This window comes from Ipomoea nil, unplaced genomic scaffold, assembly GCF_001879475.1.
Source record: "Ipomoea nil cultivar Tokyo-kokei standard unplaced genomic scaffold, Asagao_1.1 scaffold1317, whole genome shotgun sequence".
Lineage (NCBI taxonomy): Eukaryota > Viridiplantae > Streptophyta > Magnoliopsida > Solanales > Convolvulaceae > Ipomoea > Ipomoea nil.
The window spans coordinates 3905430-3933156 of NW_017617745.1; the positions used below are offsets into that span (position 1 = coordinate 3905430).

At 33.9% G+C, this 27727-nt stretch overlaps 3 protein-coding genes and 1 non-coding gene across 6 annotated transcripts; 1 reads left to right on the plus strand and 3 right to left on the minus strand.

The window, feature by feature from the left end:
* Positions 1-15149: 15149 nt before the first annotated feature.
* TRNAY-GUA lies at positions 15150-15235 on the minus strand. Its single transcript is given in 2 exon segments — positions 15150-15185; positions 15199-15235. It is a non-coding gene; the product is annotated as a tRNA-Tyr (tRNA).
* A 726-nt stretch (positions 15236-15961) lies between these two features.
* On the minus strand, positions 15962-20535 carry LOC109185371 (CRS2-associated factor 2, chloroplastic). Of its 3 annotated transcripts, none has more exons than XM_019335368.1 (8): positions 20415-20535; positions 20355-20364; positions 18916-19609; positions 18088-18215; positions 17716-17941; positions 17355-17482; positions 16883-17033; positions 15962-16464 (listed from the first exon to the last, which is right to left on the minus strand). In XM_019335368.1, the coding sequence occupies exons 3-8, from the start codon at positions 19595-19597 to the stop codon at positions 16085-16087; spliced, it is 1695 nt and encodes a 564-aa protein (XP_019190913.1). In that variant the 5' UTR covers positions 19598-19609; positions 20355-20364; positions 20415-20535; the 3' UTR covers positions 15962-16084. The 3 variants fall into 3 exon arrangements, with proteins under 3 accessions (XP_019190913.1, XP_019190912.1, XP_019190911.1); XM_019335367.1 differs by adding an exon at positions 19826-19914 and having other exon boundaries at positions 18916-19678; positions 20338-20535; XM_019335366.1 differs by having other exon boundaries at positions 18916-19678; positions 20338-20535.
* Positions 20536-22053: 1518 nt separating this feature from the next.
* LOC109185268 lies at positions 22054-23064 on the minus strand. The gene has a single exon (XM_019335248.1). The coding sequence runs from the start codon at positions 23062-23064 to the stop codon at positions 22054-22056; it is 1011 nt and encodes a 336-aa protein (XP_019190793.1).
* A 2708-nt stretch (positions 23065-25772) lies between these two features.
* On the plus strand, positions 25773-26920 carry LOC109185395 (late embryogenesis abundant protein 6-like). The gene is made up of 2 exons (XM_019335402.1): positions 25773-25918; positions 26399-26920. The coding sequence occupies exons 1-2, from the start codon at positions 25832-25834 to the stop codon at positions 26690-26692; spliced, it is 381 nt and encodes a 126-aa protein (XP_019190947.1). The 5' UTR covers positions 25773-25831; the 3' UTR covers positions 26693-26920.
* Positions 26921-27727: the final 807 nt, after the last annotated feature.

A 27727-nucleotide genomic window follows, 5' to 3' on the forward strand; every position in this document is an offset into this window, starting at 1 on the left:
CAATCCGAATAAGAAAAGGCATGCACCTCATGAGACCGAGACCGACTAATCCGAAGCCCATAATGAACAGTGCCTTTGACATAACGCAGCACGCGTTTCAGCATAGCCCAATGAGTCGTGTTAGGAGAGTGCATATGCTGGCACAACCTATTAACAGCAAAAGAAAGATCAGATACGGGTTACCGTAAGATACTGAAGAGCGCCAGCAAGACTGCGGTACTGCGTCGGATCAGCATAGGGAACATCAGGCTCGTCCGACCGAGCAAGAGAGACAGGCGTAACCAAGGCTTTGCAGTCAACCATGCCTGCACGCTTCAAAATGTCTGTCATATAACAACGTTGCGACAAAAGCATCCCATCACTGTGAGGCACGGTCTCAATACCCAGAAAAAATGAGGGATGTCCCATATCACGAACCTTGAACTCACGGGCCATCTTGCCAACAAGCTCAGCTACTCGAGCGGAATCCGACCCCAGGACCAAGATATCGTCCACATACACCAGTAAGTAGAACTGCACAGCACCAACCGAATATATAAACAGAGAAACGTCCGTTTTGGACGGAGTGAAACCAACCGAGACCAAAAAGTCATGCAACTGAGTGAACCGGGCCCGAGGAGCCTGTTTAAGACCGTAGAGAGAACGCTGCAAAAAACACACATAATCAGAATAAGACTTGTCCTCGTAACCCGGAGGTTGGCGCATGTACACCGTTTCCGAAAGACTGCCATTCAGGAAGGCATTATGAATGTCCAGCTGACGAACAAACCAACCCCGAGAGACAGCTAAAGACAGGAGGAGACGAACAGTAGAAGGCTTGACAACCGGGCTAAAAGTCTCAAAGAAGTCTTGACCCGCAACCTGGTTGAAACCCTTAGCAACCAACCGAGCCTTATGGAGTTCAATCGAGCCATCGGCCTTCCGTTTAATCCGGAACACCCACTTGCAGCCAACCACATTCATACCGGGCTTACGCAGCACCAGACGCCACGTTTGGTTGTGTAACAATGCATTAAACTCAAGGTCCATGGCCTCCCGCCATTCAGGGTAAGCAACGGCTTGAGAATAACACATGGGCTCGGGCACACTAGCAACCAAAGCAACAGGATCAGCCACACCTGACCTTATTAGTGGTTAGGTTCAAACAACGGTAGCCACGGAATGACTCAGGGTAGCCCAGAAAAACACACGGGGCAGAACGATACTGGAGTTTATTGCGATTGTACAGACGCAACAAAGGGAAACATAAACACCTGAACACACGCAGGAAAGTGTATGACGGACGCGAATGATATAAACAAAAATGGGGACTCTCATTATTAAGAACACGAGTAGTCATCTTGTTAATTAAATACACTGCGGTCTCAAACACGTAATCCCAAAAACGAGAAGGGACAGATGCCTGAGCCAACAGAGCTAAGCCAGTTTCAACAACATGGTGATGCCTACGCTCAACTCTACCGTTCTGCTCATGGGTATAGGCGCAAGATTGCCTATGAGTAATTACAAGAGAGGCAAGGGTGGAGTGCAATTTTTTATACTCCCCCCACCCCACCCCCCAAATCAGATTGAATGGAAATTCTCTTGCGAGAAAAAAAAACTTTCAACTTGCACACGAAAGCGATCAAAGATAACATATAAATCAGTTTTCGCATGCATTGGATAAAACCAGATATATCTAGAAAAATCATCCACAAATCTATATATATATAAAAGTAAAATCCTCCAAACCAATTTTCCCCCCAAAACTTAGGGCCATTTTTGTAAATTCATATATATTGAAATAATAATTATAGATATAAAAATTTATATATATAGTCATTTATATATACGTGTGATATTATATATATATTAGATGTATATATTGATAGTAATAATATATAAATTAGGTAGTAAAAGAATAATTAAATAATTAAATATAGTAAATATTCTGTGTGATATATATATAGACATTATATACAATTAATATTTAATTTAATCTATATATACTAATAATAATAATAATAATAATTTTATTACCATACTTACTTTACTTTCTATATTTTTTAAATAAATTATTATACTTTCCTTTCGAATTACTATTTTTCACCTATAAATACAAATTTTTAGACTTTGACATTCATTCATCTTCCCTCACACTACTGGTTCTTCATGATTTTTAATATATTCGTACGTTTTCTTCAATCCTAGCAAAACTCATTCACTTAATCTCTACTTCAGGTAATTGTTTCTACTCTCCAAATTCTTTTGTTTAAATCTAAGTCTGTTGACATTGATGATGATGATGATCAATGAATAATATGCTTCGCTTATTATTATTATTGGATTTATTTGATTCACATGCAGGTTTCTTATCAAGGTGGTTAGGATGCTATTAAGATTATAGAAAGTTTGCCTTTGAGGGTAAGATTTTATACTCACCAAAATTATTATTTTCCCCGAGTACTGTATGTATTGATATTATATGTGATATTATATGATATATGTTATTCATGTGAACACAAGTACATTTATCGATAAATAGTAATATTGTGAGTGGTGATTCTCGAAATATCGAGAATGAGTTTCGATTTGTAGAACTCGTGCGTTATGTAAATACTTGGCTTGAAATTTTTGGTGTTGTATACATAGTAGTATTGTGAAATTGTATTAATACTGGATTATGGACTATAATTATATTTTGGACAAATCATGTGGAGAAAATTGTATTTCTTTTTTTTTTTTGAAAAATGTATTTGGAGAAAATTATATATTCTGGAGAAAATTGTATTTTTGTGGAGAAAGTATTTATTTGTGGAGAAATAATGAAATTTTGAGAAAATAATATATTGTGTGGTGTCCAAGTAAGAGTGAGTAATGTTTACTTGGACTATTTACTACTCATTGGGCTTAGAATCACATGAGAGTGTATCACATAAGTTATGATTCAGTTTCCAAATTGTTTGAGTGGTAGTAGGTAGGAAAACCTAACTACTTGGATCATATATTACCCAGTGGCTTGGAATCTTCTGGGGTGTGCACATAGGTTTTAGTCCAGTTTCAAAGTGGATTTCAAAAAGTTTGGTTACTTCTCCATAAATAACTATTTATTCTCCATACAAGAAAATGTATAACTCTACATGTATTTTGGAAAAGTATGAAATTATATGAGTTTTGAAAATATAAAAAATTCAAACCATTATTTTACGGGGTGAAGTGAAACTTACTTAGCTTATGCTAATTTTTGTCTACATTATGTTTTTGTGTAAAATTATTTATACAGGTGAACATGGATAGGAATTCGGGATGAACAAGTTGAGAAGGAATAAAGTTTTATTATTTGTTATTTTGAGGAAAATATTATTGTATAGTAATTTCAGTTTTAAGTATTTTGTTGATTTTGAGATATTATTTTATGTTGTAAATTTAGCATAATTACCATAAATAATGTTTAATAATTGACAAATTCTATTAGGCAATAAAAATTAGCATTATAAAATCTTTTGTACTATGGATACATTATTTTTAATTATTTCGGTTTAATAATATTATATCTTATTTATAAAAAATCAAAGTAATACTTTTACTACTATTGAATATTGATTGACTAAAAATAATCTTAATTATTATTGTGGCAATTAATAGGTATTTAGCTTTAAAAAGTCTACAAATATATGAATTATACAACCATTGAATCAATTAGTAGGACAATTATATTAGGTAATCTAATTAATAATTTACTTTTTAAATTATATCCCATTTTCTTCCGTGGTAAACATATGTTTAATGTAAATTAATTAAAATGTATTAATTGGTAATATTGCATAATTATGGTATATTGTAAATGTATTAATTGCTAATCAATTTATAGTAACGTGAATATTATGTATGGGAATAACATATGAAACACGAATTTGGAAAACGAAATTGAAATTATGCAAATTGAAGAAGGAAATGTATATTATTAATGGGTTGAAAATTATAAAAAAAAATTCTAATTGACTGAATAGAAATGGAAATGGAAAATGAAACTTTATATTATTAATTTATAATTCTCACATTCTCTACCTATAAATACAATCCATTGGTGACCCAAAAAAAAAAAATGGAGAGTTTTTTTTTTTTTTTTTTTTTTTTAACCAGAAGTTTCAGTTTCTATGTTTTTTCGTATACAAATTTATAATTGTAAATTTATATTAATAAATAATTATTAAGACAAGTATAATTTATTTTATATTGTTGACACGTTATTTTTAATCATTTTGATTTAATAATATTATACCTTAATTATAAAAATTATACCTAATAATCTTAGTATTAAATGTCATACAATAATTACCATAAACAATGTTTAATAATTGACAAATTCAATTATGCAATAAAAATTACTATTATAAAATCTTTTGTAATATGGACACATTATTTTAATTATTTTGATTTAATAATATTATATCTTATTTATAAAAATTCGAAGTAATACACTTAGTACTATTGAATATTGATTGACTAAAAATTATCTTAATTATTAAGGTAATTAATAAGTATTTAGCTTTAAAAAATTCAAATATATGAATTATACATAGTAGTATGGAATCAATTAGTAGGACAATTATATTAGGTAATCTAATTAATAATTTACTTTTTAAAATTATATCTCCTTTTCTATAATTATATATATACTTAATGTATAATATTATTGGCATAAAATAAATTATACTTACCTTAATGTATAATTAATTTTTAATATAATTTTCTAATTTTTATTAATGGTAATTATTCTAATAATTTTCTTTCCTTCTTTCGTATAATTATTATGATAATTATGGTAATGTGTTTAAATATTGGAAGAGAACAAATATTAGAATTAATATAATTAATGAAATTATTATGGTAATAATATTTATTAATTATAATTAATATAATTATTGAAACTGAGAAATATAAGATTTCTTCCCTTGAAATATTTGTGACAATTTCATTAAATTATAATTAATAAAATATGAAATATAATTAAAGAAATGAAAGTATAAAATTAACAAAACATGAATATTTATAATTTTTTTAAAAAAAATATACATACAATTATACACTATAATAATCATACAATATTTAAATGCTACTTTTTAAATTTTTAAATGTAATTTTTTTAATTATAAATCTATCAATATAAATTATAATTAATGAAATTATATTATAGAATTTTTCTATATACATATTAATAAATATTATGTGTATATACAATGTATTATACAATTATATAAGGAAATGTGTCCGATTAGAGTTTAAATTTATTCATACAAAATTTAGAATTTACATTTTTTTATTGATTTCTAAATATAATTCTCTTAGTTAGTATTCATATTTTTAAAATTATAATATATATGAAATACAATTAGGAATAAATAAACTTAATTATGTGTTTTTTTTAATAAATTTATCTAAATATACAACATGATTAGAGATTATATTAACCATACAAAAAAAATTCTCACACCAAAAAACATTAACCATACAAAATTTAAATTTAAATTTTGTATATTATGAAAATAGATACTTGACCTAATATATAAAAGTCGAACTATATTATTATATTGTACATTATAATATATTTTCATTGTTTTCTATTTTTAATTTTAAATTCATAAAAAAAAAATAAATTCGTGCAACGCACGGGTAAAACACAATCGTTATACCCTGCACCACGGCGTGCTCAGCACTGTGCGTCCCGCGTCTCTCAAAACAACGTCGTTTTGGGAGGCGCGGAAGGGGGTTGACGTGATTATGTGTATTTGTTTATATCATTATGTGTATTTATTTATACAATTATGTGTATTTTTTTTATACAGTTATGTGTGTTTGTTTATACAATTATGTGTATTTATTTATACAATTATGTGTATCTTTTTATACAGTTATGTATTGCATCAGGGCGCACAATGCAATGCACGCCCTGGTGCATGATATAAATTGCCGGTAAAACACTATATTTTTAAAAATACAATTTGATAAATATCATAAATTAATTACTACAATATCATTTCTGTTTATAATAATTAAAGAAAAAATAAATAATTCAAATATGTGAACCAATGATTTCAAAATAAAATTAATATACATTTACAAATAAATATAGCATTATTAGATGTACTTTAATTAGTTTTAATTTTCTTAATGAAATGACTTTTCTTTATTACTTTTTTATGGGAGTCTAAGGGAGTGTGTGGGCCGCTGAAAAATATTTTAAAAATAAAAATACTTACTAATAAAAAATAATTTTAAAATATGTTTTAACCCCTCATAACATGTGTAAATCTTATATTTTTTTAAAATATAATTTGATAAATATCATAAATTAATTAGTACAGTATTATTTCTGTTTATAATAATTAAAGAAAAAATAAATAATTCAAATATGTGAACCAATGATTTCAAAATGAAATTAATATACAGTTACAAATAAATATAGCATTATTAGATTTAATTTAATTATTTTTAATTTTATTAATGAAATGACTTTTCTTTATCCATTTTTTGATGGGATACTAAGGGATCGGAGTGTTTGGATTGCTGGAAAATCTATAATCTATAATCTATAATCTATAATTCTATAATATAATTAAAAACAAAATTCTATTTACTTGATTTCCCGCTCAAACAATAGTAAATAGTAAAGGTAAATTAAAAAAGGAACATAAATATTTCACAATAATTCTCTACATCATCATTAATTAAAAATGGAACAAAAATTAGTTAAATTAGAAAATAAATGAATACTAATAATTGACTGAAAATTAAAAATGAAAAAAGAAACAGAAATTAGGTTAATTGTAAAAGGAAATGAATATTAATAATTGATTAAAAATAAAAAATATCCATAATTGACTAAAATGAAAAAGAAAATTGTCTGATTATTGTATTTTAATTTTTCACAATAATATTACACAGTAGAATAAATTAAATCACAATTATATCATAAATATTTCACAATTTCAAGCAATGAAACATAAATCAAAAATGAAACGGAAATATTTCAATAATAATATCATACATCATAAAGTAAAAGTAAATAAAAAATGAAAAGGAAAGATTTCAATAATAATATTCTACACCATCAATAGTAAAGACATATTTTAAACAATAGTAAAGGTAAACTAAAAATAGAACGGAAATATTTCAATAAAAATATTCTACATCATTAATTAAAAATGGTTCAGATAGGTAAAAATATCACTGCATCTGATATTCTAATTAACTAATTGACTGAAAATAAAAAAGAATAATTATCTGAAAATGAATCTGGTATTAGTAATTGACTGAAATTATAAAAGGAAATGAATATTAATAATTGACTACAAATAAAAAATGATCCATAATTGAAATGAAAAAATAAATTGACAGATCATTGTATTTTAATTAAAAAATGGAATAGAAATTAAAAATTGGACAAAATATTTCAATAATAATATTCTACATCATCAATAGTAAATGCATATTTTAAACAATAGTAAAGTTAAATTAAAAATACAACGAAAATATTTTAATAAAAATATTCTACATTATCAATTATAACTGGAACAGAAATTAGGTAAAAATATCAATGCATCTAATATTCTAATTGACTAATTGACTAAAAAAAAAGTAAAAATAAAAAAGAATAATTGGCTGAAAATGAATTTGATATTACTAATTGACTGAAAATATAAAAGGATCACTAATTGACTGAAATTCTACCATTATATATTTTCACCCGAGTCACCCATCCTTTTGGACTAAAGGTGTTAGCTCTAGACGAAGATAGACAAGATTGTGTTGTTACTACCAATGTTGTCTACAAAGAGGTTTCAATAGTATGTAAATACAATTTGTGATTTTATGTTTTTTTAAATGGAAAAATTGCTATATATCTAGACAAAAAATATATTTTCCATACAAATAAATTAGGGTATCAATTCATTTTTATAACTGAGTTGCTAGAGAACGAGCACATTTGACTAATTTATAAAAGTACTGAACAATGATAAATAAAATCTCCAAAGTTACAGCACCGCATGCATACATCTACATATTAGCTATTAATTTGAGCAATTAATAACATAAAAACACATAAATGATCCAAACCATACATTCAATTGCACTATATAATATTTGATGTTTTAATTTAAATAATTATATATCGATCCAAATATTCTTAATATATTACAACAAATTCATTCCGTGCATCGCACGGGCGCAAATACTAGTAGCACAAAATATCGAAAACCATTCGAAGACAATAAAGGGGCAGGACCCCATATATCTGTATAAACCAACTCTAATACATGACTGCTAGATGGTTCAGTACGGGGCAAGGGAAAACGTGAGACTTTCCCAAGTTGACAAGCAGAACACAATGACGAATTAAAACGAGCAGAATTAATAGATAAGCGTTAGGAATATATTGTAATAGATTTTGATATGTCAAATTGTATTTTAGAATCCCCAATTTTATTTGTTAAGCCTAGGCGTGTCATAGACCATGAAAGGAAAATTAACAAATATAGAGAAAGGGAAAAATACGAAGAAGGAGATGTATGCATATGATATGTATACTTAAATAAGCCCACACGCCCCAACTCAAGAAGAAGTCATACTGATGATCTCATACGAAGAAACGAGAAGCAAACGAGATTGCATGAAGTTATCTTGAAGATCAAGCATCTGTGGAAAGAAAGAAGTACATCAAGGAGAATGCTATAATGACTAATAATTCGTACAGGGGAGATGGATGAAAGCTTGATGTATAAACCCCAAGGTCTTAGGTTGGTTTCAAAACTAAAGAAGAGATGAAGTTGGAGCAGTGGAGAGATGCGATTGGACTTGAAGTACAAGGAAATAGTCACGAGTAAGGTATATACAGGGGCGGACCTACAGTGGGGGTAGGTGCCCCCACACACCCCACCCCCACCCCATATATAACCTGCACTCCATACACGACGTCGTCGCGTCGATTCCCCTCAACAGCATTATGTTGTTCATAGATTCTGGATTTTTAGTTCATCGATTCTGGATTTTTAGTTCATCGATTCTGAATTTTTAGTTCATAGATTATGGATTTTTAGTTCATAGATTCTGGAATTTTAGTTCATCGATTCTGGAATTTTAGTTCATTCATTCTGGAATTTTAGTTCATAGATTCTGGAATTTTAGTTCATCGATTCTGGAATTTTAGTTCATCGATTCTGGATATATAATTCAAATTATGCACAATATAATGTTGTTGCTGGGAATCGAAACTGATTTTTTTTTTTTTAGTGAGACGCGCGTTTTTAATAAAACGACGTCGTTTTTGCATCCGTATGCACCATGCATGGTGCATACGGATGCACAGCATAATTTGCCGTGTATGTATATATAGTACACGATTTAGTATAAGTAATAGAAAACAACCAATGTTAACAAAATAATAGTTAGCTCAGATGGTAAAGTATACGCCTTTATCTAAGGAAAGGTAGGGGTTTGAAACCTTCATATGACTTGAATGTGTGTTTTAAGCACAATTGAATAATTGTCGCTCGCTCAACACTGTTAAGTCTTGAACGCACATTTTAAGCCTATTTGAATAATAGTGACTTCTTCTCTATTTTATTTTTATTTTTACTTTTTAATATTAATAGTGTGATGAGTAATTTATAATGTGTTTTCCATTCGAACTATTTTATCTAATTAGTTATGTTTTATATTTTGTTTTAAATATTTGTTATTGTGATGTATTTTTAAGTTTTCATCTTTATTTATGGCTAGGTCTCTAAGTGTTTTATTTTTTTATTTTTCAAAATATCTCGTTAGTAAAATTCTCGCCCCCACTGGAGAAGATTTCTGGGTCCGCCACTGAGTATATATACTCTTGAAATTAATGAGAACAATAAAAAATAATAATGACAGAAAGTAAAGAAAACAAGATTTACGTGGTTCAACAATGCATATACATCCACGCCATTATTAAGGATTTGATTTCAATTATGATTATGATTCTAATGTTTAAATATTTTGAACAACACGCCTCCTAATTGAGATATTTTGATGAGAATATAGATTGTGTTGTATTCAATCATAATGTCTGAGAGAACAGGGAGCGAATATATAGATACTAGTTAGAATCCTAATCTAACACAAATAATATAGTCCTAGTCTAATATGGATAACATACTCCTAGTATAATATGGATAACATAGTCCTAATACTCCTCCTCAAGCACAAGGTTGGCTAGCCAAAACATTGAGCTTGTCACGGAGAGAATTAAAACGAATAGACGAAAGAGACTTGGTGAAGATATCTGCTAGTTGATCCTTGGTTGAAATAAAGTGCACCTCTAACTCCTTTTTGGCTACTTTATCACGAACAAAATGATAATCAATCTCAATGTGCTTCGTGCGGGCATGAAACACTGGATTGGCACATAAGTAAGTAGCTCCCAAATTATCACACCATAGTCGAGGAGGAGACGCAGGTGGGATGCCGATCTCGTGTAATAGAGAAACAAGCCATGTAACCTCAGCAGATACATCAGTCAGACCCTTGTATTCTGCTTCAGTTGAAGAACGTGCTACTGTCCGTTGCTTCCGACAAACCCAAGATATAAGATTACTCCCCAAGAACACAGCAAAACCACTAGTAGACTTGCGATCATTCGGATCGCCAGCCCAATCTGAGTCTGAATAGACGTGAATATCCATCGACGCAGACCGAGAAATACGTGGACCAAAATGCAGGGTGCCTTTGATATATCGTAGGACTCTTTTTAGAGAGGCCCAGTCTGTAGTAGTGGGGGCATGCATATGTTAACACAAGAGATTAACAGCATAAGAAAGATCAAGACGAGTTACCGTAAGATATTGGAGAGCACCAACAAGACTTCTGTATTGTGTTGGATCGGCATAGGGAGTGGCAACATCGTCGGCGATTTTCGCGATAGAGACAGGCGTGACCACTGGCTTACAGTCTACCTTGCCAGCACGTTTGAGAATATTCTTCATATACCGTTGTTGAGATAAAAGCATACCACCAGATAACGGGACAATTTCAATTCCCAAAAAGAAAGAAGGCACACCCATATCACGAACTTTAAACTCAAGTGCCAATTTATTAATAAGAGCAGTAACACGGTCTGAGTCAGACCCCATAATCAAAATGTCATCAACATACACCAAGAAATAAAGACGAACATTATCACGAGAATAGATAAAAAGAGACATATCAGTCTTTGAAGGTGCAAAGCCCACAGAAACTAGAAAATCATGTAGCCTTGTGAACCATGCACGTGGAGCCTGTTTGAGACCGTAGAGAGATTTTTTAAGCAAACACACATGATCAGGTAATGACTGATCCTCATAACCAGGTGGATGGCGCATGTATACAGTCTCAGCTAGCTCGCCATTCAAGAAAGCATTATGAATATCCAACTGACGAATAGACCACCCACGCGATACGGCTAAAGATAAGAAAAGACGTACCGCAGTGGGTTTAACCACAGGACTAAATGTCTCAAAAAAGTCCTCTCCAGCAACCTGATTAAAACCCTTGGCCACCAATCATGCTTTATGCATTATATTGAACCATCGACCTTCCGTTTGGTTCTGAAAACCCACTTGCAACCAACAATATTCATACCTGGTTGAGAAGGAACAAGACGCCATGTATGATTATGAACCAAGGCATTGAACTCTGCGTCTATTGCATCACGCCACTCAGGAAACTTGACCGCCTGAGAGTAACAGGTAGGCTCAGACACCACGGTGGAAGTAGTGGTTAAGGCAACATGTTGATGCGGACCCGAGCTACGAGTGTTCATGCCATGAGACCGAGGAGGCGGAGTGGATCGCGGAGGACGCCCGCGCGGTCTGCCGCGCTGCTCAACCTGCTGGTCCGAGACAGTCAACTCACTCGATGCGGACTGCTCGTGACCAGCACCGTCACCATGGCCAAAAGCCAACACGGGCTTGTCAATCTGCCGAGTGCCATCAACAAAGTTGGCCGAGACATCATTCCCTCGGCTCGTCACAACCGGTGCGGTGACCCACGGTTTGAACCGTGGCTTAGGAACCTGCGAGCCAATAGGAGAAACAAAAAAGAAACACAGCCTCATCGAACCGCACGTGGCGACAGATAAAGACCTTGTTAGTGTTAGTATCTAAACAACGATAGCCACGATAAGACGGGGGGTAACCCAGAAAGATACACGGAGATGAATGAAATTGTAGCTTATTTCGATTATATGGACACAAAACAGGAAAGCACAAACAACCAAATACCCGCAAGTACGAGTAGGATGGGGGAGAACGATGCAAACGAAGTGTGGTGACTCATCAGACAAAATACGAGTGGGCATTTTATTTATAAGATAGACAGCAGTCTCAAAAGCATAGTCCCAGAAACGAGAAGGAACAGATGCTTGAGCCATTAAGGACAGTCTTGTCTCAACAACATGACGATGCCTTCGCTCCACCCGTCCATTCTGTTCATGAGTATAGGCACAAGATTGCCTGTGACGAATACCTAGAGAAGAAAGGGTAGAACCAAGCTTCTTATATTCTCCCCCTAAATCAGATTGAAAAGAAATAATCTTGCGAGAAAAACAACGTTCAACAAGTGACCGAAACTTATCAAATATGCCATATAATTATGATTTGGCACGCATCGGATAATACCATATATACCGTGTGTAATCATCCACAAACAACACAAAATATTTAAAGCCATTCGCAGAAAGTAACGGCGCATGGCCCCAAATATCATAATATATTAATTCTAAAGGATGTGTACTAGTAGTGTCAACACGAGATAATAGAAAACGAGATGATTTTCCCAATTGACAAGAGGAACAAACATTGGGAAGATCTTTCGAATTAAAAGTACTTACAGACGAAGACTCTAAAATTTTGCGTAAAATTCGAGAGTGCGGATGCCCCAACCGCATATGCCAGACAAAAGAGGAACGCGTAACAACGAATGCAGTTGGACTAGGAGAAGACACAGGCCAGGAGTACAGGCCATCAGATGCATGCCCTTTAAATAGGACTTTCTTGGTCAAAATGTCTTTCACAAAGAAACAAAGTGGGTGAAACTCAAAGAAACCATTATTATCTTTGGCAAAACGCTGGACAGATAATAATAAACTGGAAATATCAGGAACATGCAAAACATCATTTAACTTAAAAGACCTAGAATTAGTGGCTAACGAAGTTGAACCAACATTAACAATAGGCAAACATGTACCACTGCCAACACGAAGAGTCTCAAGGCCATCATAACCCGTCGCAGAGGTCAACAAAGAAGGATCGGGCGTAGCATAGTTGGTAGCACCAGTATCAGGAAACCACTCATGTGGACCACCCGAGTCATCACCAGAAACGGCTACATTCGCCTGAGGAGCCGGGGAGGGTGAAAAACGCTAAGAACCCGGAGCCCCTGAATATCGCCGTAAACAATTGGCTCCCGTGTGACCAAAATGTTTACAAATTTGACACGGATCATCATAGTGCCAAAAACAATTGGCTCCCGTGTGACCGAAACCTTTACAAATTTGACACGGTTCATCATAGCGCCATAAACAATTAGCTCCCTTGTGATCGAAACCTTTACAAATTTGACACGGTTCTGTCGCTGCCGAACAAGTGCTCATTGTAATTATGGAATCACATCAACCAACAATTGTAATTAGCGACACTCTTAAGCGATAAACCCTAGCTCCATGAGAGAAAACCTGGAAACTGATACTAGATGAGAATATAGATTGTGTTGTATTCAATTATAATGTCTGAGAGTACAGAGAGCGAATATATAGATACTAGATAGAATCCTAGTCTAACACGAATAATATAGTCCTAGTCTAATATGGATAACATAATCCTAGTCTAATATGGATAAAATAGTCATAATAATTTTAAATGATACTAGATTGATATTGTTTCAATATTTTTAATTTACATATAATTAAAATAAGTAATAATAATGCATATTCATTAAGTTAGTTATATAGTTTCGTTATTGTAGGTTCATTACTTTGTTAAGCAACTACAAGATTAATAACATTATATTCCTCACCCTCTAATTTGCAAAGTATATTCTCTTAAATTTTGCATCTTTCAATCACATTGTAATTATTATTCAAAATTGTCAGCATAAATGCATCAAACAACCATTAAAAAAAATAGAATAGGCTATAAACAAAATATTATTGGTAATAATTGCTTTACTCCTTGAGGCATGAACCTTCATGTTGATTTTACTAGGATTGATATCTGCATTTGGTACGGAATTCCCAACTACTACCTCCTTATCCTACATAAAAGAGCACAAAAATTAAATAATAATTTCAAGAATATTTGTTGAGTCTGAATCATTTATAGGCTTCATTTACTAACAGGAGAAATTCTTTGTTTTTTTTAAAAAAAATAAAAATTTTGAGAAAAAAATTAGAAAATACGTTTACTTGAAATTTATAAAACTAGATAAATGAAAATAAAGAATTGAAGTAAACGCACTCTATTTTTACATCTCATTTTTTCCCCGCTTTGAGTACTGCTTCCTTTAGATCCAACCTCTTTGCTTTTAGTACGGCATCCTTGCATACAAGTTCATGTTGAAGGAAATTGAGAAAAAAAATAAAATTGAAAACCATACTTCCTATCTTGAATGAGTTTCACCAATGCAATGTTTTATTATTTCAAGCATCCATGAAAAAGGAAACAATCATTGGATCAGAGTCCCATAATTTCCAAATTTTTGTCCCCCTTCCCTCCCTCCCCGACTCCTTGTCGAACATATAAGATATAAAATATACTCTGTAAATATTAAGTTTTATCGATAGTTTAAAATTTTAGTCGAGATAAATCTTATTTTCAATTCTTCCACCCATCTCACCAGAAAAAGAGTTTACCTACACGAGATCATCAATGTAATCCTTTGTCAAACGATTATCCGGGGTTCGAGCTTAGACAGAAAAGTTATGATATCTGACAACCTCTTCCTCACAATACTTTTTTGCACCCACCCTAAACCTCTCTCCAAGATTACTTAACAGGATTAACAAAGAAAGGATTATATAATTGGGCAGTTTCTAAGTACAAAGACACAATAGACAAATGCGAACATTCCTCTGATTTGAGGACGCAAAAAAAAAAAAAAAGATGTCTTCCGACCTGCCGGATTCGAACCAGCGACCTAAGGATTTCGGCAGCCACACTACAGTCCTCCGCTCTACCAACTGAGCTAAGGTCGGCTTGTTGATATATTGCAGTTAGATATAATATTATACGCTTCCATCTAGTCCCTAGACTGAACCATTCTAAGTGCAGCTTATTCTTCTGTACAGTTTGCAAGTTATTTACACATGAATAAAATTTGCCTTGTACACGCTCCAAATAATGTCTGCGAGTTTCTCTCATTATTTAAAAAAAAAAAAAATTTGATTGATAATTAACTAATTGTAATGCATTATGTGAGGTTTTACAGTTTTACTATAAAAGAAGATGCCTATTATTTTTATTTTCCTAGTTTATTTTGTTGCATATTTTGAATTTTTGATAGGTAAGATTAAGATTTTTTTTTTTCAATTGGACAAAAAATGGTTTTCCTATTCCGATGGGCATTTGTGTGGGGATATGGGGATGTGTTATCCTTTTTTATATGGAGTCTAATTTTTTTGATTGAAATTATTTTGATACATCAAAAAGTTACAAAAGAGTTCATTAACCACAATCAATTTCAGTTTCATTGTTTGAGTGAAAAAGACTTAAAAAATTTTAGTAGATGACCAAAAAGTTTACTCGACAATGGCTCTATTTTGTTGTTGTAATTAACATATTATGTGTCTCCAATTTATTTACAAGCACATAATCTGCTACTGTTAACGACAAACGTATAATATATTAAATTCAAACAAATAATTTGAATGTCATTTTAGACTAGGGTTCACAATTTTGTTATATTTCTAAAGTATAACCTTAATTGAGAACTTGTATGTTAAAACTTCCATTTTTCAGCAACAAAGAAAAGTTGACTGTACACTACAACTGAAACTGGACATAGCTTAACAGATCATGATGGATTGCTTTACTATATGTTAACTCTACTCTTCATCACTAAATTGCTTTACCATTGAATCTATGGGCAAAGATCCCCAGGGCAAAGGTGATTCACTGATAAGATCTTCATCATCAAAATCATCGTCCTCCTCCTCGTACTCATCATCATCTTCGCTTTCATCGTCTTCATCTTTTGCTTCGCGAGTATTCTTGCTTGACAACACCAGTGCAGGGTATGAGTGTTGTGTGGCCTGTGAAGAGCTTTCAAACTCCTCTACCTTCTTCAGAAGATCATCGGGTTCAAGGTTAATCTCATCCAACAGCATCGCAGTGCCTGAATCAACTGCTCGCTGCCAGAGGGACGTCATTCTCGGGCTCAAGCTCTGAATCCCGGTATCTTGTTTCTGAACTTCACTGCTACTTCCTGATCACAAGAACGGTTTCGCCATCATAAGAACACGAGACTCCATCCCAGGAACGAGAAAATTTGTTATTAGTGTGGAAAAAGAAAAGTCTCTTTACTCGCTGCCCTTGGTGCAGAAGAAACACTTGCTTAGTCATAAGAATAAAATTGGTAAAGAAATTGTTGGACGGAGGCCTGTGAAGGGCCAAGTCCGACATCAGGTGGCTAGGAGATTGCTGGGCAGAGGCTTGAAGAGTTGAAGGGCCAAGTCCAACACCCTGCCTCTCGAAAATGTCATGGTTGTATAAGGAAATAAAGTTACGTCTTCACTACGAGCTGTAGCTTTTGGCGTAGTGTGGTATCAGAGCCAAGTCACGGGTTCGAGTCCTAGCACGAGTAAAAACTGTGGGGGAATTGTTGGAATAAAGCCACCACATACCTGAAGATCCTAGATGGTTAGTATCATCTGTAACGCCAACGGCAGATCTGAAAGCCCGAGAAACATCTTTGAATCTAGGCCGCCAATCTTTTCCCCTCCACATCAGTACTTGTTCATCGTCAAAAGATAAAAGCACACAGGGAACCAATTCCTGCCACCGGAGGGAAGGAAATTAGAGTAGATGTGATGGTGAAATACTAGTTCTATGTTACCGAAACCGTCCCAGGGACTTCTCTCTGTTCCTAAATAAGTTGAATATAGTTTACCCCATTCGTTATGGCTGCATAACCTCTACTGGGGAATACAATAAACCAGTAACTTTTCTATAATCCGTTTGTAAGGAAGTAGAATATGAAATTCTCTCGGTTTCTTTTCATCATAAGTTTATGCAACTTATAAGTGCTCGGATTCCCATTATCAGCAAGAGATAGTGTTGCAAAATATTTTAAAGAGAAGAAAAACAAATACAGACCTTCAGCTTGGCTCCTAGCTTCTTATAGTCACTCGCATGCATCCCTTTGCAATCAATCTTCACCAATGGACATCCTTCAAAAGCATTCCTTACTTCCTTCACGAGTTTAATGTAGACTCCATTTTTTGCTATGTTGGTCAGGAACCAAAGTTACTCAAGTAAGCAGTTTGGAAATAACGATTCAAAGTCATGGTATGTAAACAAGTAAAACCTTTATAATTTTCTTCTCATTTTTGAAAGAATATAACACGGAAAGTAACACATCGACTCATCTCTCCAACTATTTCACGTTTTGATGCACAAATCTATATCCACTGCATTGCGCTAGAATGACTATAAGAATGCATGGTAGATTGCATACCTAGTTTACATATAGGGAGCAACTTTTTCCCTTTTTCTCGAAATTCATCAGCTTCTTCTTTGGTTAGCCCTTCTGGAGCTTCCTGTATAAGCTTTGGATAAACTGGTGTAGCTGGCTTCCATAGCATCACTGGAAGCTGTGGACGCAAATGATGAGCATAGTTCCTACCTCGAAAAACATAAACTACGCCACCAGCTCGAGAAATGATCTTTCCGCCAGTCTTTTCCTGGTAGCAAACAAGAAGCATTTAGATGCAACAAATAAGTATTTGTACTTCACGATTCAGGAATAAATGAACCCGCTATTTACCATAACAAAACATTAAAACAATAGCATTTGAAAATACTTTTAATCTAGTGCCAGTATCAGAACCTCAATACAGCGGCATAGGTTGTCCATATCAACAGTTGGAACGCCTAAACACCGAACTTTGCAAACAGGTTGTCTTCTCCAGTGGGTATGTATTAACTCCAACATGTTATGTGTTAATCCATCCCGACCTGTTCAATCCAACGTATCGATGAGATTGAACAATCAAGATACCCTTGTGCAAACACAAGAAATTGAGACACCTCAATAAAAGTGTTCTCTAAATTTGAAACCTAAATGGCTTGAATAATGTGCACAATTATAAACTGAAATCCTCATTCTAGATCACAGTAAGACTACTAGAATAGTTGTACAACTATAGAAGACAGTAAACATGGTCAATTATCAACCATTAATGATCAAGAATGAACCTTTATTAAGGTTAAAGAGAAACAACAGAGAGCCAAATGCTAATTCAAGCATAAACTTGCAAGAATCAAATTTACATGAGATAAAACTAGTGTTAAAAATAAACTCTTACCACTCAACAACCAAAACTGATGATGATGATGATAATAATAATAATAAAAGTAGGGTTCAACTCAACCAAGTTGGTCAGGCTGTTGACTCAGTAACTAGAAGTTCCAAGTTCAACTTCCAATTAGAGCGGTCTATTGGCGGTAACTACAAGGAAGTTCAAACTTGGAAGCGGCCTATTGACTCTGAAGCGGTCAACTATGTACAACATACACTGATACACTATTTACCTCTCTAGGTCCTTTGACAACTAGAGTTATCAGACAAGATTTACCTAAAACAAATTCACGGGTAGTGGCTGCGGGTTTCGCGTCATAAAAAAAAATAATAAATAGATAAAAGCAATAGACTTACCCAGATTAACCTGTCGATTACAAGAGATTGCAGGTTTCAAAAGCTCCTGAATTTCGGCTCTTGTTAATGGCGGCCCAAGCACATCTTTCCGTGGCCTCACATGATACTTCCCAAGCTCATAAGCCTTCAACATTTCATATTGATATTGCTTGGTATCATTTCCATCAAGTTTAGCTGCAGAATCTAACGGCTCAAAAAGCTTAATCTTTTTCTTTGATTTCTTCAGTGGAGCTTTCCCGGTCCAGGGCCTAGGCATTGTGGGCGGCGCAAAGGGCAAGAAAGCTGGTTCCCGGATTGCCAGGGGCTGAGCCTTGGGCGTCTCAGAATAACTGTATTGGAACTCAAATGGAGCCCCGGGGAGGCGGTATGACACGCCAGAGTCACCGACGATGACGGCGCGATCCCCATCCGCTGAGATGACTTCCCCTGGCTTAACCGGCTTGTGGTATTTGGAGTTATGGTGGTGGGTCTTAAACCCCGGGTTGTTCTTGGGTTTCTGTAGAGGTTTTGGATGATTGTTGGATCGCTTTTGGAATTTTAAAGGAGGTGGGTACTTGGGTATGGGGATGGGTGGTTGTGGAGGCAGTGCATTGCGGCGGGTATCACCGGAAGAAGACGGCGGCGGAGTGGTGGGCAGATTGGAGAAGAGGTCGAAGCCTTTCAGTGTTGCTAGAATTGCCATCAATCAAAGCAATAATCTTGAGAATTACACAGCGAGAGACACTACCAAACAACACATATTCACTGCTGGCAATTCCTGGACCTATTTACAGCAGAAAAACTATGTTAAAATTCCAGGTACAATGTACATGGAAACAGAGTGAAAAAACTTCAAAAAACACAAAAGTTTCCCAACATCCAGGAAACTATTGATTAATGAAAGTTTAGAGAACTAACATAAAATGCAAACCTCACAAATTGAGCAAACAATAGCAAGTAAAAAATGAGTTCTCCCACCCCACTGCATCAAAGGCAGTAGCACTCCACTAGGAACAATACCTTACAGCTCAGACATTTAAATTCACAATCAGCAATTAACTACACAATGTCATGTAAGACTTCCAAGAATGCCAGCTTCATTCCAGTGTACTGAAATGAAGTTCCAATTTCAGTCCAGTACAATGGGATGAAATTCCAGTGTTTAACACGGCCGTGTCAAGCACTGGAATTCAATGTTCAAAGTTCAAAGTTCAAACAAACAAAAATCAATGTTCAAGCTCCAACTCAATCAAGCCTAGAAAATAGAAGTTAAAATCAGAAATCAAGTTCAAGGGCTCAAAGGCAATCAAATTTTTTAAATTTTTTGGTCTTCTTCGACACTCAAGGCTCAAGCAATCAGAAATCAAAAATCAAAAATCAAAATTTCTACTTTCCAGCTCTGAAGACAGAAAAATAAGGCCGCAATCGGAGGAGGAAGAGTACCGTTCGTCGGTGAGCGAGTGAGGCGGCGGAGCAGGCAACCGGCGAAGAACTCAGAGGTGGTGGACAATGGAGTTCACCGGCGACGTCGCGAGGAGCTTGGAGGCGGTTCTATTGCGACGAGACCACTGCCAGAAGATGGGATTACGCCCGGAGGAGATTTTTTTTGCCGCAGTACCTTGTCGTTATTAACGACTGATTTTGCACTCTTGGGATTTTTTTTATTTTTTATTTTTTGAAATCAATTGGGAAAATAATTTGTTAAGAAATAATTATTTACCATTATTGATAGAAAAAATAAATTAAAATTTTGCGTTTGTGACAATTTAGATGTAATTTTTATCTAACCCTTTAAATTACAATAATTTTAATTAATTTTACCATTTAATGTACAAATTATTTGACTCAACTCGATCCCTTTCATCAAAGAAGAAAAAATTCACAGGAATAGAGTTTACTTAATGATCACCATTGAGTAATTGTTGTGATTCTTATTCTCACAAAAAAGAAAGGAAAATTTTAAATGTTAGTGTATAAAAAATATTTATGCTAATTTTATTTTTCAAGGGGTGAATTTTACTTCTTCATTCCTTTTTGGTGATGAGAGATTTGCAGCCACTATTAGATATAGTGTACATTGGATAAATTGCACACTACACATGATACATAAAGTTATTGAATATTGTGACGTCACAACATTTAATCATATTCTTTTAATTTAATTGTTTTAGCATGTCATCGACGTTCATTTGTTTGTCACAATAGTTCTCCGTTTAAAATTTTGTCATTCTACTTTTAACAAAGATGACTATCATGTAACTTTATCATCCAAGCATCTTATTCCAACATGGAGTTAATATTGGAAAGAGTTAATACCCAATATGGTCCTCGACTATAGTGGTTTTTTTCAATTTCGTCCTTAACGACTTTGATGACCTAATGTAGTCCCAGACTTGTGTGTTTTTGCTCAATTTAGTTATCTGTTTGTTATTTTGTTAAATTGGTGTTAAATAAAGGGACAATTCAGTAATAACAATATTGTTCTCTCTTTACTCTTAGCCTGGCGAAGTGCGAAATTCCTCATTCTTTTACGAATTACTCCAGACCTGCGAATCAAATTTTATATTCGCAGATTTGGGAGTAATTCGTAAAAGAAATATGGATTTCGCACTTCGCAAGTCTAGGAGTAAAGAGATGTCAATATTGAAATTAATGAATTGTCCATTTATTTTACACTAAATGGATGGAATAATAAACGGATGACTAAATTAAGCAAAAACACAAAAATTTGGGATTACATTAGGTCACCAAAGTCGTTTAGGACGAAATTGAGAAAAACTATTATAGTCGAGAACCATTTTGGGTATTAACTCATTTCGGAAATGGTTCATTGACTATTGAAATTTACAAATTTTTATCCATAACTTCTAATTTTACCATAAATGATCTATTGATTATTGATATTAACAATTTTCATCATCGACTTTCAATTTGATCATTAATAGTCACTTGACTATTGATTTTTTTCAAAATTCGGTCCTCAAATTAAATGTCATTTAGTAAACATTAAATTTAAGCGTAATAATACAAAAATTTAGTTCTTCACATTCTCACTAATGATTTTTTTTTCTCACTAATGATTTTTTTTTTTTTTGAAAACCAGAGAAACGAGATTTAAATTTCTTAAACTAGCATAGTCAGCAAGTACATAGGAGGAAATTAAACGTGGAAGAGAAATAAAGAAATCATGCACCCCCTCCCCTGAATTAACGCATATTTTGCTAGGAAATGAGCCAGAACGTTCGCATCTCGCTTTACAAAAACAAAATGAGTCAAAGGTAGTTGCATCAAATGCTTTCGAATTTCGTCTATAATCGCTCCAAAAGGGGTGTAATTTTGGCCTGCGGACACTGCATTTGTCACCATTTGTGCGTCAGTCTCTAGGACAACCCGAGGCCATCCTCCCCTCTTTATCCAACTCAAAGCCTCAGGAGCACCAATGGCTTCAGCCTCCTTTACAGAATAGATTCCTTCAATCATAGTGGTTGCAGCTCCCATAACTACTCCCTCTTCGTCACGTAGAATCCATCCATAACCCATGCGGCGGTGCTCAAAATCCATGGAGACATCAATATTTAACTTATAATAGCCTGGCGGTGGGGGGCTCCAAGCAACATCACGAATATGGGGTTGAACAGCATGTGGCGTGGCAGTGTGTGATGACTGGGCAGCCTTCCAGTTTTGCACATAAGCTAAAGCCATGCAAACCATTGTTCTTTGATCCGTACTTTGAGAGTCCCATACCATTGAATTTCGATTTTCCCATATAGCCCAACAAAGAGTTACCACCTTTTCAATCATGTGGTTAGGCAAGGCAGTCCACATCTCCTCAATCCATAGCTGAAGTGTGCCAGGCGAGTCCATAGACCACCCATGGTCTACTTCTTTCCAGCATAAATGTGCAAAGCTGCACTCGGCAAACAAATGGATCGCTGTCTCAGGTTCTACTCCACACAATGGATCGCAAGCTACCTGTTTTACAAGCAATACATCTTTAGTTGGCTGCTTCAATTTACACCTGGCCCAAAAAAAACATTTTATCTTCAGTGGTTGATGTAAATTCCAAACAGCAGCCCACAGTAACTTATGATCTTGTTCCAAGTTACCAAAGGCTAATCTATATGCACTTCTAACCGAATACAACCCATTGTTCTCCCTTCCCCAATACATCTCAGCAGGTTCATAATCAAAAGAGCATCACGAGGGTCAAAAATATCCCTTAGCAGTCCCATACCATGGTTTATACCTTTGCTTGTTCTTCTTCCTTGTGTGGATTTCTACTTCCTCTCTACTCAACTTCCACCACTTCCACTTCCTAGACTCCTCATTCAAATCACACAAACAACAAACAAAGAAGGAACCTCAAAGATTGAAACAAATGAAGGAAACTAGAAGCAAAAGAATGAATGGATGAGAATGGAAGCCTGGATACTTACTGTGTTTTGCTTCTTTCTTTCAACATAGCTCAAGAGAGGAGATGCAAGAATGAAATCAGAAGACAACAAATGAATAGTGAAGCTTATAAATGGTGCAAAACCCTAGGATGATCTTCAATGATTGGTTGGGGGCAAAATGGTAATTTGGCTTATTTCTCGCAAAGATTAGACAAAGTGGTAGAAAACTCTTGGTTCACTTTGCATCATGGACCAAGGTCTAAAAGTGAATTTTGGATAACTTGGGATCAAAAATAGATTTTCTAAAAATAGTTTCTAGTTAAAACACTTGGTTCTGGTTTCTCAGATTCCTTTCCGGTTTCACTCAAATTGACTGTTTGGATCAAAACTTGGTACATAAATGTACCCAAAATTTAGGATTTTCGAAATAGGATAAGGCTTGGTGTTGAATTTATTTAAAAACTCAGTTTAAAATATTTAATTCAAACACCATTTTCGAAATAAAATTTTAGAAGAGTGAAAATGGCTATTTTGAAATTTTGTAAAATAGAATTTAGAAAAATTATTTTTGGGTTGTCACAAGACATGCTTACGAAATTGAGAACTTCACAGGTTAGGGACAAGGAGTTTCTAATCGATCCGGGGGGAGAAATATTAGTTTTTCCACCCTTTGTTGTTGACGAGAAGATTGATAATATTGTAGGTCGACCCCTTAGACTGGATCATTAGCAAACCGCCCCCGTGGCACGGAGCCAAAACCCTTACCGAGAACGAAAACCTAAATAACTCTACAGTACATAGGATCTGGTGTTGGGCACAGATTTGAGGAAAACAGGTTAGGATCTGGTGGGTATTAGGACAGACTGGAAGTATGATATCTGGAGTAACATCCTTTCAATTTATAAAGCCTAATCTTTGAATAGTCAAGATTCCCCGATCATAAGAGATCAAAAGGTCTTTCTCGAGTGCATGCCTTATAATAATTTACTTATGACGGTATGACCTTAAAGTATAATCCAAATAGATCAATTAATGTACATTCAAATCGTCAGAATAAACAAGACACATGAAACAATTGTGGCTGCCCTTTTGCACCGACAGTTGTCCTGGAGACACGTGGTAAATTAAACATGTGGGGCGCTTGGCATGTGCTTCATGTTTTCCCTTATAAATATCACATTAAATGCTTAGAGGACGAATTTTTGGACAATTCTGAAAAGATTAACTTGGATCAATGGATCGAGAACGTTTGACCTTTTTGTCTAAAACATTATAAAATACATGCATATAATAAGTCACATCAATCATGTTATGTGTCTTCAATTTATTTATAAATACAGAAATCATTAACTACAGGTATAAAATATGTCAACCGCAGATACAGAATATAAAGGTTATTTTTTTACTAGGATCCACAATATAAGGTAGACCTGATCCATATATAATTTGTTCCATTTGAGCGACTTGACCCATATTGGACTTGCTTATTGGGTTAGTTATGGCTATGCCCGTTTTAAGGTTTGCCCAAAACTTTAGGGAGCGTTATGTTGTGGACCCGTGTTTACCATGTGCACGGTGGATATGTTGTACATTCATAATTTCTATATTGTATATTTATAATTTCTATATTGTAGATTCATAAAATTTATAATGTAGATTCATAATTTCTATACTGCACATTCATAATTTCTGTATTGTATATTCATAATTTTTATACTGTAGATTCATAATTTTTATATTGTAGATTCATAAAATTTATAATGTAGATTCATACAGTACAGAAATTATGAATGTGTAGTATAGAGATTATGAATCTACAGTATAGAAATTATGAATCTACAGTTTATAAATTATGAATCTACAATATAGAAATTATGAATCTATAGCGTGTCTACCATGCACACTGTGAACACGGATGCATAGCATAATTTGCCAAACTTTAGGATCACATCCACAGTATTGATTGGGCCTTGGGCATACTAAAAGAGGAAATAAGCTATCAAAAATGAGCTATTTTTCAATGGTAAACAAATATGCAGTTAAACAAACAAATAAATAAAGAGTGATTCTCTCCTGTGAAATTACCTCATGGTCCTTTAATCGTGAAACAGATTGAATCAATACAAAATATAATACACATACTGAAAATTTAATACTAATCAATATTAAATATTTATTACTTGTTTTGAGGAAAAAAAAAATTTAAAATCAAAATGTAAAATATTACATTTTCATCTTCACGACTCATCACACAAACAAGAATTTGTGAGACACGATCTTACACAAATTTTTGCCATAAATAAATAAACAGTCATAAAAAAAGTGATAAGCGGATGCGTTCAGCAGCTGCATGAACGACACGGAGCTAGAAACGTGGCATGCTCTCAGTTAGGCACGGTGGATTTGGGCTGCGCCGCCGGCCGCGGGTTTCCACCGCCCTTCTTCTACAAGCCAATACGATCCATATATATACATGTATGTATGTAGCAGAAGTAACTAGGATTGTGTGGCATATATATATAATATACAGTTTCGAATTGAAGATGCAATCTGCGAAGCAGAAAGTAAGCGACGCAGCTGCTGCTGCCAAAGAACACCTCGATATTCTTGCAGCCAAGACTGATGAAAAGGCATTATATTTATACATGTTTCATCTTCTTTTACTTTAGTTTTGGGCTGGCGTGATAGAAACATGCATATATTTATTTTTATTTGTTGGTGGGTGTTTTTATCAATTAATTATACCATGAATCAGGATTTATATATATATATATATATATATATATATATATATATATATATATATATATATTCATTTTAAACTTTGATTTCAAAAATTGTGTCCCTAATAATTAACACATTCTGTATATTTAATTAACAATTATTACCAGGACTATGTGGTCCAATGGTATCCGGGTTGGACTTCCATTTGGAAGGTTGTGAGTTCGAGCCTCAATGGAGGTGTTATTAGCTCTTTGTGTTTCAGTAGGTTGAGAAAGTATATGAACAGATACTACAATGTAATAGAACTATTAAGTGCAAGTACAGAATATATTAAACTATAAATATATAAAATGTTAGTTAATATTAACTATATTAACAATTATTAGGTGGAGAAAGCAGCGGCGAGGAGCAAGGAGGAGAAAGAGATAGCAGTGGAGAGAAGAAAAGCCAAAGAGGGTGAAGCCAAGATGAATCTTCATGAAGCCAAAGCCCGTCACGCTGCCGAGAAACTGCAGGCCAAGCAAGCTCATCTTTACCATGGCGCCAACCCGGTAGTTGGTGGTCAAGTAGGCCACCACGAACCCGTCGGCACGGTGGCTCCGACCACCGGCGCGGTTATGCCGGGCTACCCTCTGGGAGGCTACCCCCATGGCCATGGACGACACACTAGAAATATCTAGCCGGTTGGCCAGTTAATTAGCTACTGATAGTTCTTTGGTGCAATTATATGTCTTTTTAGTTTTGTTTTGTTTCATTTCTTGGGGTTATTGATCTTTGATCTCCTTCCTATTTTGGATGCTGTTGTATTTGGTTGTTTGTTTAATTTTCATGGTTAAGTTGTTGTTATCTTTCAAACTCTCATTTGCTTGGCTTTCACATCCATATGGGATGAAAATATTTAATTTGGGGAATAGTTTTTAGTTAATTAAACATTGTCAAAAAAAATAATAAAAAAATCCCAACAATTAAATTCAATAATAATTGCAGGCAATTCAATATGTTCGATTGAAATAATTTTGTAAAAGAAATCATTAATTAATGTGGTAGGCATCTTTATCTTTATCCTTTTTTTTTTAAAAATCTTTATATCTTTATTTTTTATCTTCTTTATATATACATTCTTTCAAAAGAATGTATATATACATAATAAAGCAGAATCTAGTCACAAAATTTTTCTCTCAAAGTGTCTATCTATATACATATTTTTTGAAGTTATTATGTGTATTTATATTTTATAAATTACTCCGTATATTTTATTATTATATATCTCTATATATTAAAGTATATATTTATATTTTATAAATTATATATTATTATTATATATCTCTATCTCTATATATATTAAAGCATAATGAAGTATAGAAAAAAGTTTATTGTATTCAAATTTATTGGTAAGCATATAGCCATTAACGTGCAATCCAACTATCAGCTTAACCTTTTAGTTGAGATGGAGCACATGCTTCAATTTGGTATCAGAGTCAGACTAAAGGTCATGGGTTTGAATCTTAAAATCACTCGTAAGTGACTACGGTTTATCGGTCCACGTGTTGCTTGGAACCCAACCCACCTCACAAGTGACTACGTTTTATATTTAATATAATTTGTGTGCGTATATATCTATTTAAACCACTATTGGTAAATTTGTTAAGTTAATTACTTACAGTTTTAATCAAATTAATTTTAAGGTCAAGAACTCAAGTACGTTTTTCTGTTTC